The sequence below is a fragment of the Leptosomus discolor genome, chromosome 1 (assembly GCF_034619465.1).
Source record: "Leptosomus discolor isolate bLepDis1 chromosome 1, bLepDis1.hap2, whole genome shotgun sequence".
NCBI classification, from domain to species: domain Eukaryota; kingdom Metazoa; phylum Chordata; class Aves; order Leptosomiformes; family Leptosomidae; genus Leptosomus; species Leptosomus discolor.
The window spans coordinates 8761889-8775318 of NC_141391.1; the positions used below are offsets into that span (position 1 = coordinate 8761889).

The 13430-nt window shown below is 38.7% G+C and overlaps 1 protein-coding gene across 3 annotated transcripts in view; it reads left to right on the forward strand.

Moving 5' to 3' along the window:
- TMEM135 (transmembrane protein 135) overlaps positions 1–13430 on the forward strand; it is a 187738-nt gene that overhangs the window by 113880 nt on the left and 60428 nt on the right. For all 3 annotated transcript variants that reach the window (XM_086481704.1, XM_086481703.1, XM_086481705.1), the window contains one exon: positions 8334–8380. In XM_086481704.1, coding sequence (XP_086337830.1) covers positions 8334–8380 — 47 coding nt within the window. The remainder of the gene's footprint in view (positions 1–8333; positions 8381–13430) is intronic.

Below are 13430 nucleotides of genomic sequence, written 5' to 3' on the forward strand. Positions count from 1 at the left end.
ATAAGCAATGGCAACACTGAGAATCAAATAGCTCATTTTTGCTACTTAATGCAGTTCTGAAGGGTGCTGTTAATAAAGAAATAAGCAACGTTATAAAGATCACTATTTAAAAGGTAATTAAAAAAAAGGTACATCACAATTTTTCAATTAATATGTAAAAGAGAGATAGTATATGACTTCAGAGTAACCGGACATTGCCAAACCTTGTACATAGTCGTGCCCATGAGGTACTGAGAGTAGTATTTGATTATGGCATGTGTGTTTTGTTAAATCTGTGTCCAATCTTGGACTCAGAGTATCACTCGTTCCAGACCTGTACATGCTTGAGGAAACTCAGAGTGCTTTGCATTCCCTGTTGGCTCCTTCTGTCTCTGCGGGGGATTGAAATCTAAGGAGTTTGTGGCTAAATACAGAGTTTAGTCCTTCAAAACACCCTGGCCCTGTCTAAGAGAACTGTTTGTTCTTCTGAGGTGCTGTCTGTGAGACAGCTCTGGCCTTGGAGAATGGAACAAGGGACTCTGAGACACAGAAAGCTGAAAGGTTGCAACAGTGACAGAGCTGGTGCAGCATTTGGGAGTGTATTTCCCCCTCGGCCGTCACTGCATTTTCACTTTAGCCTTACTGAGTCATTTGACAGATCTGAAGTGTGTATTTTATTCAATACTGAAATTTGAATAAAAGCAATGGATTCAGAAGCTTTTGCTGAGGTGTGTACAAATGCATGTTTTAGTGTATGTAGTGCATTCATTTTAAAGACACACATCAGCATTTTCATGAACGCTGACACCGCAGGAGACCGTTTAATCATCCAGTTAACTGGATACTGGTTAACACTGGTTAACATTGTGCATCAAGTGTACTGAAAACAGTCTTAACATGTTTCATTAATTAATCTTGCTAACTGGAGAAAAAGTTGCCATCTTACTAGTCTGAATTTGACAGACTTCAGGTTCTAGCTATCATATATTGGGTTTTGCTACCAAATTGTAGAATCGTCTTTACTCATCCAAGCTCTTGTAGTGATAGAGATCCAGGCTCTTCTCTTGAATAAGCTGAAAGTATTGAGATAGTAGCATCTTTAGTTTTACTGCAAGTCATGTATTCTGGGCATCAAATTGCTCTTTGTAGCTGCCTCTTCTCTTTTTTTTTTTTTTTTTTAGGTCTTTAGCTGGTGAGAATAAAGTCATACTAGTCCTTCTCTCAGGAGAAATCCACTGTGCTAGCCCAGAAAGACCAGCAGTCTAAAAGAGGTGGGGAAAAAGTGATGGAGGACACAATAAAAACCTCCCCAAGTGATATTTACTCACTTGGGACAGTAAATAGACAACTGAGGTGGAGAGCAGAACAGGTAGAAACTAGTTCAGTGCTCAGCAAAACCACTTGTGAAACCCGTTGCTGATACAATCTAGTAGTAAGTGGCTGTTAGAGCCTTGCTCTACACCAGGTCAGAGTGCAAGTGCTGTTTATAGCAGAGAACTCTAGCGGTATAGCTGATATTATTAGCAGCTCATGGGTTTCAGGCTGAAGTCCTGCCCTTTAGGCGAAGATGTAGCTGTCATGTAAGAACTGCCCTGTCAGCTAATGGTGACTAATTGCATCAGGTAATTGTTTACTGTGTTAATTTCTTGCCTGGGGCATTAAATAATAATGGAAAATAACTACTTAGATTAGTAAGAGTGATCATCAGATCAGATTTTAAGGGGCAGAACATAATGGCACCTATTTTCACATAACTTCATTTTACACAACTTCTGATACTTTGGTATCTTTTATACAACTTCTGGTGTCTTTGGTTACTCAGAAAGATTCTGTGATTTTCATCGCCTTTAACTACTAGAAAATTAGAGACAATTTTATGCTTTTCAAGCAGCTAGTTTGTTATTGGAAAAGAATACCATATCAATTTTTTAAAGACAGTTCGTTGATTAGCATGTTACAGGTTATGTTATGTAATGTGCAAATAGAAAAGAGATGCTCCATGCACGTTTATTTTCTTGATCATGGAGTACAGGGCCATTACTGTAATTCCGTTATTGTGATTATTTTTCTTTTTTATTAGAAGGCAGCTTGCTTAAGAGAGAATCTTAGTGATAAATGCTGTAGAAAGCATTTTTATTGGAGCAATAACATGTCTTGAAATAAAATTTAGGAACCACAAGCAACAGTTGACGATTTTCTATGATTGCACCAATATACAATTATAGTGCTATTTGTGTAGCTCTGTGGATTTACAGTTAAAGCTAGGGGTTTTTTTTATTAGACCAGTTAGTATATATGGAAAAAACTAGAATGGCTTTTGGGTACAAAAAAATCCTGATGTCCAAAGTAGGGGTAAATCTGAAGAATGGATTGTGTACTCAAAAGTCCGATGGAGCATCTTCCTTCATCCCTGGTAAAGTTAGCTGGTGTAATAAAAGATATTACAGCAACTGTACTACTATTCTGCTAGTTGTGTAAAGGTGAAAGGGTGCTTGTAACCTCTATCAACAGAGACAGCAATAAGCTCTTCTGTGGATAAATGGTTTATTTTAAGGATTAAAAAAATAAGTGAAATAGTTCTTTTTTTCTGGACCATGTGTTCTAAGAGTAAAAATTTGTGACCACTATCCAAAGCTCCTAGTTCTATGTATATAGATCACAAAATGCTTGTAAAACTGAAGATCTGTATTAAAGAGTAGTCATTTGAGAAAGCAAGCACGTATTAGTATTAAATCCTTATTACTATGGTCATACTTGTAGAAATATTAGTTAGTGATTGATGTAAAAGTGTATAGTAGTAAGTCCGCTTTTTCTTTTTTGTAACTTTAAGAAATTGGCTCAAGTCATAATTATTGGAGGGACTTCTTTTAACTGGGTTTTTAATTTTCCATGAGTTTTACCAGTGAGCGTTTCCTCAAACAGACCTTAGCTGCAGTTCTTTTTTTCTGTAGCACACAGCCTTCAGGAACTAGGAGTGGTAACTATTTTTTTATCATCAAGTGTAGATACAGCTCTCACATACATTGTGAAGTTGTTGATCGGGAAGGTGATGGTTTTCAGGCTTCATGAATATGCTTGAAGTCAAGTGTTGATGTGCCTGTGGGTGAAACAGCCTGAGGTCTTCTGTGAGCTGGGTTTAGCACTATTCAGTGTTGAACTGTAGCTCTGACACTCTAAATGCTTCCACCAGCTGATATCACTGATCGGTCCTTTTCCCTCCTCCTGTCTTCATTTATATAGATTATGTGTATTTTCAGTGCTTTTGCTTTTAATTGCAAGGTCTGTGTTACTTTATCCCAGACTTCAGTCCTACTTTTAATTCTGGCTCTATGGGAGAACCAGCAGCCTTTGACTGGAGGCTTTTTTTTACCCCAGGAAATCTGACTATAATCAAAATGCTTAAGGAAAATACACATAACCTTAGGATTAGGTAATATGCACAAAAAGTCTGAATACACGAGACTCAAAGAGTAGTTTTAATAGTTTTGTCAGTGCTATTTTTCCTATCTCTGGTCCAAAATTTCTACCTGGCTGCAAGGGCTAGTCATATGTGAGCTGCTGGTGTTACTGGGGTTCCTGGTGTTACTGGGGCTGCTGGTAACCGCTTTCAGCCAGAGGTTTTTTGCTTTGTGCTCAGAACTGGAGACTGCTGAATGTCACTTCATGATGCTGTTTATATGAGGGTTAAGCTAGCTTGAAAAAAAGAAAAAAAAAATGGCTTTTTCAGTCAACAGAGATCTGGAAAAAAGTACCTCTTCAGTTTTGTCAGCAACTTTCCTGTTTTTTTAATTAAGGTTTAATATAGTACAGTGAAGTATAATGTGATCAATTAAATTACAGTGCTCACCTTACACACCAAATATGCTAACTTGTTCTGGAACAGAGGGATTTTTCCATGTAACCTATGTGCATCTCTTTAAAAATGTTCAGTTATTTAGGGCATATCATTTTCATTAGAAACATGTAAGTTGTCTTCTTGTATCTACTTCTGCAGCTGGAAAGTTTCAAGGTCTGTGTGTTGCCAAGCACAATTTGTTGACCGTGTATCATAAATCAAAAAGTGACCGACTCTGGAAGAAAAATCCCAAATGAGACTTCCTGCTCAGTAGATTATGAGGCTAAAATTCACACAGTATTTAGAATTATATTTTTGTAGGCCTTAGTATTTTTTGTCTTTTTTAGTATAGTTTTAAAATCTAAAATAGGTATCACATATTGTACTAAGGATGCTATAAATAAATTCTGTAGAATGGGGAAAAGTTTAAAAAAAAGGCTTATTTTGAAAGTAGCTTAATTTTGGAGCATGGTGACCATTTGCCTTTTGTTTATTGGTGCTGTGATAAGATGAGAATCACTGGGCTTTCCATGCTGGGCTGTGTATTTCATGTCCTTCAGTTGTGTACATGTTAGGAGAGACAGTGTCAAACATGCCCAGATCCTTTCTAGGAGCCATTTGCCTCTACTGATCTTAAAGGCCTCTGATAAAGGTGATTCCACAGTCTCACAGGCAGCTTGTGCTGGTGTATCACTACCCTGTGGAGACACCTCTTACCTTACTAATATCTAACCTACATTGTCTTTGCTGTAGATTTAGCTCTTTCTCCTTCTGTACTTGATGAGACAGGTTTGCCAATAGATGATAATTACATGCAAATAGTTGTCACGTTTGTCAGTAGCAACCACTTTTTTAGTTGATGCAGTTTCCCGACAGTTGTACGCTACATGCCTGTTATTTTCATTGTGCTCTTCTGAGCTGTCTTCTTTTGACTGCTTTTCTTTTACAGTAGTGCCCAGCACTGTATTTTAGGGTGTTGCTAGCACCAGGTCACTAGTGTAAGGCACTGCTATGCCTTACCTCCTCTGTTTCTAGAAGAGCCTGTAGTATTTTACAGTGCTTTCTGCAGCATTGCATTGCTGGTGCCTATTTATTTGCGGTCTGTGGAATTTGTTATACTCTCGTACTGCCTACACAGTTGTTTCTTGTCATGGTTTTTGTGTATGCGATTTCTCCTGCCAACTACTTCGTATTTGTTTTTATTGAATTTAATCTTGTTGACTTTGGGCAATTCAGTCACTTTGCGTGAAGACCTGGCCTCTAAAGGATTGTGTGAATTTGTGACATAATCTCTGTTCTGTTATTACTGAAGAGGGAAGCAAAGCCTCTTTAGTGACCTCAGTTAAAATGCCTTTTAGTTTGATCATGAACTGCTAACTATTAGAGTTTTCTCCTGTAGTGTTTTTGAGCAGCTCTGTGCCCACTTAACTTAATTTAGCTGTATGACTGCAAGAAAGGTGCATTAAAGTTCAGACAAATTGCACCTGCTCCTTTCTTTAAAACACCTCTCAAAGAACAAAATTACAGTAGTTTTAATTTACTTCTTTATTGTGTTGGTTGTTTCTTGTTGTCTTGTTATCTAGATGTTTATATCTGTTTCAGGTAATTTCTTCTAGTATAGTTGTGGATATTGGAATTGGCCTGGTTGACTGTCTAAATATTCCCCAAACTTCTTATTTACAAAAATTGGCATCAGTTTACTCTGTTACACCTGGCCAAGATCTTTCACTTTTTTTTTTTTTTTTCAAGAATATTTTTAAGTTCTGGAAGACGTATGATAATTATACAGGTTGATTAAGCAAGGTCTTCAAGTATTTTAAGTTGCCCAGATTTTGCCAAATAGAATACGTATTGTAGACAAATTGATGATAGGTGGATGGTGAGGAGGATTGAAGACTGGCTGAATTGAACTGACAGGCTTGAAGGGTTGTGGTCAGCAGCACAAAGTCCAGTAGGAGTCCAGTCACTGGTGTTGTACCCCAGGAGTCCATGCTGGGCTCAGTAGCGTCTTCATTAATGGCCTGGATGAGTGGACAAGAGGCTGCACCCTCAGCAGGTTTGCAGACCATACAGAACTGGGAGGAGTTGTTGCTGCACCAGGTGGTTGTGCTGCCATCCAGAGGGACCTCAACAGGCTGGAGCAATGGGCCGACAGGAACTGTATGAGGTTCAACAAAGGGAAGTGCCGAGTCCTGCCCCTGGGAAGGAATAACCCCGGGCACCGGTATATGCTGGGGGCATCTGGAAAGCAGCTTTGCAGAAAAGAACTTGAGGGTCCTGGTGGACACCAAGCTGAACATGAGCCAGTAAAAGGCCCTTCCAGCAGTGGAGGCCACCAGCCTCTTGGTCTGCATTAGAAGAAGCATTGCCAGCAGGTCGAGTGAGGTGATCCTTCCCCTCTGCTCAGCAGTGGTGAGACACATCTGTAGCGTTGTGTCCAGCGCTGGGTTCCCCAGTACCAGGCAGGCATGGACATACATGGACATGGAGGGCCATGGAGATGATTAAGGGCTTGGAGCATCTCTCATACAAGGAGAGGCTGAGAGAGCTGGAGTGCTTTAGTCTGAAGAGAGAGAACTCAGAGGAAATCTTAATGATGTGTATAAATATGTGTTAGATTATTATCAAATTTATTTTTAAAAAAAGATTAAAAAGCAGTGAAAGAAAAGAGGGCAAGAAAAAGAGGCTATTTAGTGAAGTGAGTGTTTTTAATATGCAAAAGGCTTACTTCCCCTCCCCCCCCACCCCCCCACACTTCAGAAAACTGGTTCTTTGCCATTTCTCACTTATTTCTCAATATCATTGCTCAGGCTGTCAAGGCTTCTTGTCCCTTCCGTCTCCCAGAAATGGCATCCAGAGAATTGATGATTGTTGTTTGAATGATTAAATATGGTTTGAACTTTGGAGGGTTACAGCAAATCTTTTTGAGTAGAACTTGCGTTTAAATGTAAGTCTGCTTTCGCTGCTAGTTTGAACTGAAATATATCATTGTCCTCACTTTGCCCCAATGATTTAATATAAAATGCTTTCAGATGTTCACATTTTTGATGCGGATAAATGAAATACAATAGTACTGGTGAAGGAAAAGGAAAAAAATGGCTAGTTTACACAGTAAATGTTATAATGTCTTGTGTGACCTAATTTTAAGTCACATGCCAGAGGACTTAGAAAAGGGAAATGGTCTCATAAGATTTTCTTTCTCTGAAAGTCATCGTAAACTTTTCCTATTCAAATTTTTATCACACTTTCTGATCTGTATCAACATGAATCAATCTACTGTTCTGTGTGTTTATAAGCTTCAAATATGCACTGGTGCCAGCATTTCCATTTCATTTTACTTAAGCTATCTGTATCTTATCATGATCAAAACTTCTTCAACTCTTGAAAATAAGTGCAGGTGTTTCTAAAACACTGGCAGTTTTTTTCTGTAAGGTTTTTTCCTCCTAAATGATGGTGTGAGTATGGGCCAGTGTATCTAGAACTTTCTCACTCTCAAGCTGTGTCTGGCAAAGATGGAGTGGATTAAGGCAGGTTATGAATTTAAAGCATGGTGTAGTTGTTCTGGAGCAGCTGTATGTACAAGCAGTTCTACACTCAAGTACAGCGGCTTGTTGGTATCTCCAGGAAGATGCCTGCATCCTTTCTTCCCTTCTCTCCTCCTGGTATGGAGGTCCCTGCCTTCCCTGTTGCCTGTGCCTGCTCTGGTGCTTTTACACTCTTCCAATGATCTTGTCTCACCAAATTGGCAGAAAACTCTCTAAAGTTTTGATTTACTTTTTTTTTTTTTTTTTAATTTCCTCCTTGAATTCGTTTTCTTCAGTGTTTGTGAGTCACTGTGAAGGTGGTAAGGAGGAGGGTAAGACCTGTGAGCCCCAGCAGAGAGGGTGGGAGGAAGAAGTAGGACAATCCTCTCAGTGCTGAGAGCTGCTAAGTTTGCTTATTGGCTCTTGTATGATCACACTGATAATCTAAAGCAAGATGGGATTATTCCAAGTGAGTTTAACACTTAAGGTGAACTGCCAGAAAGGATACTGTCATTTGGGAATAGAATTATCTACTCTCAGATCTGCTGGAAAGCAGCTAAGCAGAAGGAGCCGTCTGTACAATCTTAAATGTCCTGCCTTGTGAACCGAAACTAGCAATATGATATTTCAACAAATCACAAAAGCAAAGACAGACAACATATAATGTTTAAATTTCCATTCTATTGCTCTGTTGTTTTAATTATATTGTTTTTTAAATTAAATTATTATTTATTATTTTATTCCAGACTATTTTAAGTGGCATCATCCCATTACCCTGGTTTGGATTTCATATTTTTTTAACTTCTACACAAATGACTCAAAGTCCACTAGAAACAAGAGAATCCATTTTGGTGGACTCCGACAAGCTTTCATTCTGGCCCATCAAGTGTATAAATAAAGTGTAACTTTTACAGTAAGAGTTGTAAAATCTTCATGATCCAGAACATGCAGTAGTGTGATGTTTTATGTAATAACACTCTTTCTCCTTCTTGTAGGTCCTTTTGTTCTGCATCACAGCAGCTCTGTTCATGTTCTTTTTCAGGTATGTTGCTAGTATATCTATTTGTGTTAGTAATGATTATTTTACACAGCATTTCTAAGAGCTTACTTGATTTTTTGCATTCATCTGAAAACTTATATATTTGTGACTTGAGCTTTCTGAATAGACTAGAGTGCTTCCATGGCATTAAAAACCCAGTGCTGTGAACATAACTGGGCTAAAAAGGAAAATGCTGAGTTAAATGCTTTAAACCTTCTGGAGATTATACTGATTACTGAAGGAGCCTCCTCTTATCTTATAATTAAGGCCCTGGAGATTTAACCTTACATAGTATGAAAACAGCTGAAATACTGCTTTTGGTGTATGTTCTTAAATAGCTTACAGCAGGGAAGATAACATTTTTTTTTCTTCTGGCGAAAAGAAAGAACAGGAAAATGCGATTTTACAGTCTTAAATAATATCAAATATTTGACATGTATGCTGGTGCAACTACTTTTTAATTTTAGAGTAAACTAGTTTCACGTATGTTTTCACAAGTTATCAGTTGTATTCCTTTTTTGAAACATACAGTAGTGGGGTTGGGTGAGATATTTGAATAACTTTTTTCTCTCTTGGTTTGCAAGGTATATATAATAAATCATTTACCTCGTTATTGTTTCCCTTTTAAATACCAAACCTCCCAAATTTTCTTTGTTATATCTGAAACTGGAAAGTTGCTTGCTAGAGTAACCTTTCACTACAACCCTTTGACTTAGAATTTTCTGTGGCGTGTAGCCATCTATGGTACTTCAAGCCGTAGGATCCCCTGGTAATTGCAAAACTCTGGAAGCTGCAGCGTGTTTTTTCGTAATTCCGTTACTTATGAATTACTTGCAGATATTAGCCAAGAATAGTCTGTGGGTAGGGGAGAGCTGTTAATTTAAAGGATTCAAGAAGCATTCCTCCTTTCATCTACCACCCGTTAAGGCCCTTGTGTCGTCAGTCTTCTTGCTTTATTTTCTTCTACTTCCCAGACTCGTGTCATAACAGCCTGGGAGAATTTGACTTGTAAGGTTGAAGTTAGACACCTGTGTGTATGAATGCTGATTAAAGCAACTCGAAATACTAAAATGCTGGTCAAAGCTATAAATGTTGTATGATTTTGGAGTAATCTAGTTGGCTCCTAGCTATGTCTTTGGTAATGAACCAGTGGTTTAGAGACAGCCTGGAAGTTAGATGAGAACGGACCAGAGGCCAGAGGTATCTGGTGAATTCCTCCTTGATCTGACACAGCAACACTGGCAGTTGAATGGGCTCCAGACCACTTTTTCTTTAACATTAGTCCCTCCGTGCCAGGGTTGATGGAGATCCTGTTGAGCAATCATCAGCAACATTTAATTCCTTTGCCTCTGGTGTTGTAACACAGGAATTAAAATACAGGACCAGGAGGTTATAGGTCCATTAAGTTTAATTCTCAGAAAAAAAAAAAAAATCAAAATAATTTCTGTTTGTAAATGCAAACAAAACCAGTAAATCAGAGTAGATTTCTCAAAAAATAATTAGCACAGACTAATTCATTTTCATTTTTCTTTCTGGTTGTAATTAGTATTGTGATTAGAACTTCTTCACAGTGATTCATGTGGTACTTCCCTAAAGTAACCAGGTGTAGATGGTCTGTGTGAAAATACCTTCGGGTAAGCACAGAATGCCCAGGATAATATGTGGACAAACTTGTTGTCAGGGGTTGACTGTCAGACAGAGGATGTGTTGACTGTGTTGACAAGCACCTACTCAGATCCTCTGTTGTTTAGTATTTTTGTATTTAAATAGTGACAAAGATAACAGTGGAAATGGTTATTACATGTGTAGGTAAACCTACTGGCTGGGAACTGCAGTTACTTTGCAGAACAGACTTGGAATTCAGATAGATCCAAACTGGAGATACGATCTGAAAAACTATGAAGCTGCTTAGTAATGACAAGGTTGAGGTAGTACATTTACAGGTAAGGAGCTGTGGAGAATCAAATGGTTTTGGAGCAGTTCACTGAAAAAAGACACAACAGTAGTTGTCACACTCTGCCAGCTGAGTGTAAGTCAGCAATGTCACATTCCTGTGACAAGGGACAGGCCGTCACAGGATGTATAGAGCTTGTGAGGTACATAAAGTTGTCTTTTGGTTGTATGTGAAGTTTAAGAAGCTGTCAGTGCATTTTTTTGTCCTTTTTTATGATTACTTGCCAAAAAGAGTATGGAAGAGGCAGAGAAACCTCAAGAGTTTCTCCTCCAGTGATCTGGAGTTTGGAAAACATGATTCATTTAAAAGGATAGATTGTGGTTGTTTAATTTTTAAAAAAATAAATAAGGGATGGAATAACTGTCTTCATGTACCTACAAGACTGCTGAAAAGAGGGAGAGAATAAATAGTCTGTTCTTCCTGGCTGTGATAGAAATGATAACAGATAACAGAGCAAGACAATTTCTTCTTACAGTAATGAATTGTCACATGGATGAATTCACTTAGATAGTGAGGAGTGAAATCATAAGAAAGAATCAGGGAAAAGATTCCCTGGCAAGGCTACAGATTGTCTGTCCTTTCAGCTCTGTAGGAACAGATTCTGCATAATATAGGTATTACCACTTAGGGAAGGGAATATTTGACTTCCTCAGTCTCTTCCACTTTTTTTGATGCACATCAATGGCTGTCATATTGTGAAATACTTGATGTAATAAGCTGTCTAAGACAGTGGCCAGTAAAGTCTTTGGAGGAAGAAAACCTTGCTGTGCTTTGCTGAATGCAACTTGAAGGGTATACCTGGAAAAAATTCCAAATTACAGCTCTGTGCTGTGGAAAGCACCATGTCTTGTAGAATGTCTAGACTCGGGAGAGGATGGCAGGCAAAGACAGGGAACACGGCAGTGGTCCAGGCGGGCAGGGACATCTCTGAAAATTAGTAGAGGGAGAAATGTGGCTCTTTTATCACACCACATGAAAGTGTTTTTCCACAATTTGTAGTCATAGAAATATAGTAAGGGAGGACCAACAGCTCAGGGAGAAGAGAGGCAACAGAGAGGTCACTTGGTCAGTCCTCGGAATTGTCCAGTTTGTCTGGACTGGGATTGCAGGCTGGTCTTTGTCCTATCCCATATGTGAATTAATCATTGATCTCCTTCAGTAAGATTTTGAACAGCCTTTGGAAGAATCCTCTGTGGATCTATCCAGAGTCCCGGGGGGGAGGCAATCTTCACATCTCCGTCGTCATCTAACACAGAAAAGAATTGGGAGAGTTGTTAAACTGCATTTCCTCTGTTTAATGGCTCAAAATCACTTCAGCCTTTTCCTAATCATATGCGGATCAAACTGACAAAATAATGTTAATACTTTCAGAAAAAATATCTTCTTCAAAGTCAGATCTGCTTGGCCTGTAGGATATCTTCCCATTGGCTATAAAACACTGTTTACTGCTAACAAGTGTTTTTTGACCTGAAAACCAGAAAATTCTCTTTTGATTTGTTCGAAAATGACTCTGTTCCCAGGGTGGTTTTAGTCCTCCTCACCCCACCGAAACATGCAAAAAGGTGCTGAAAGCAGTTGCAATCATTGTCACCAAGATCATACGTAATCCCTTTCATCTTTAAAGATAAAAACCTAGTATCTAAATGGTGTACTTAGAAGCTTAGAACCTTTCTATAAAGAGACTTAATGTAAGTCTACTTCTTTGCTACTAAAATATGACTGATGCTTGGGAGTGAAATGTTGCAGGGAATAAAAGCTAAGTAGTCTTTATTTTCTGGGTTCATAAAAATTGCCTGATCCAAGGTCATCAGGTTCTCTGAGCTTAACAGTGATGACTGTCCCCAGTTGGTAGCTCTGGTTAGCACTAGCATTCCTGGCAGCTCCAGGGTTAACTGAATTTAGCCGCTGTTTTTGCTCTGTGTAGTTTCGAGCTGGATCATTTTCCTTGCTCAGCTCATACTGTGGTGCTCAGTAGCTGCCATCGGTGCTCTGAGCCAGCGGTGCTAAGTGGTTGGGATAAGCGTGGAAAGCAGAGATGCTCTTCAGCATTCACATGGACTTTCGTCATTTTAAAGTGACTGCGTACCAGCATGGCTTAAGGTGACCTTTGCTGAAGGAATGTGAAGGAGATGAAAAGTTGTCTGAGTAGGAAAGTTCAGAACTGTTTTCTTCATGGAGGAATTAAGATATAATCTGTACATCACACAACTTTCAGGATATCTTTCAGGTTGCCATGTTAATAACAGCCTGTTAAGTTGAGCTTACTTAGTGTTGCTTCTGGAAGGCAAGAGCTTTGGTTGATACTTACCTCTTTAAAGTGAATAAAATCAATGTGGCACATACTTGTGACGTGATCATACTGCTCCTTTGATGTGGGTGTTTTCATATCCACACCATTAGGAAATACAGCTATAACAGATGTATGAATCTTGGTCTGTGGCAATATAGGGAAGTTCTTGGTTTATTTGAATACTTCCTTTTCTGGCATAACGATTTTTCTCAGGATCTCGTTATAATGTCTGTCGTGACTTAGTTAAAAACTATTTCTGTAATGGTCCTTTGGCCAGGCAGTTATAACTTGCTGATGCTTCTCTCTGACTGCCAACCCTTACACATCTGATTTCTGCCTTCAGAGCAGCAGAAAGGCTCAAAGTCTTGTGTAATGGATCTGGGGAGTTTATTATAAAAAAAAAAATAATGAAGTATTCAGATATTCTTCCTATTATTTGGTGTAGAAAAGGTTTCTCCAGTTGTAAAATGAATACCCTTTACTCTTTGTCTTTACATCGTGTTGACTTGCTACCGCTGATCCTCCTAGCCCGTTCCTATGGCAGATGTTTCACACTAGTTGAAAACTTCACCAAGCATCCTTGATATTTATCACTGGAGTTTCCCCAAAATTTGTTGGACTATTCAAATGTTATTGCATCTGTTACAGGACAACAAGAAAAAGAAGGTTCTAAATCTCGAGAAGTGTGGTTACAGAACTGAAATGGTAGAAGAAAAACCAGGAATAGTTACTCCAGAATAGAAAAAGTGAAAAGGGAGTCAGAATGAAAGGTAAATTCAGAAGAGCAATTTAGGAAGGAAGACAGCAGG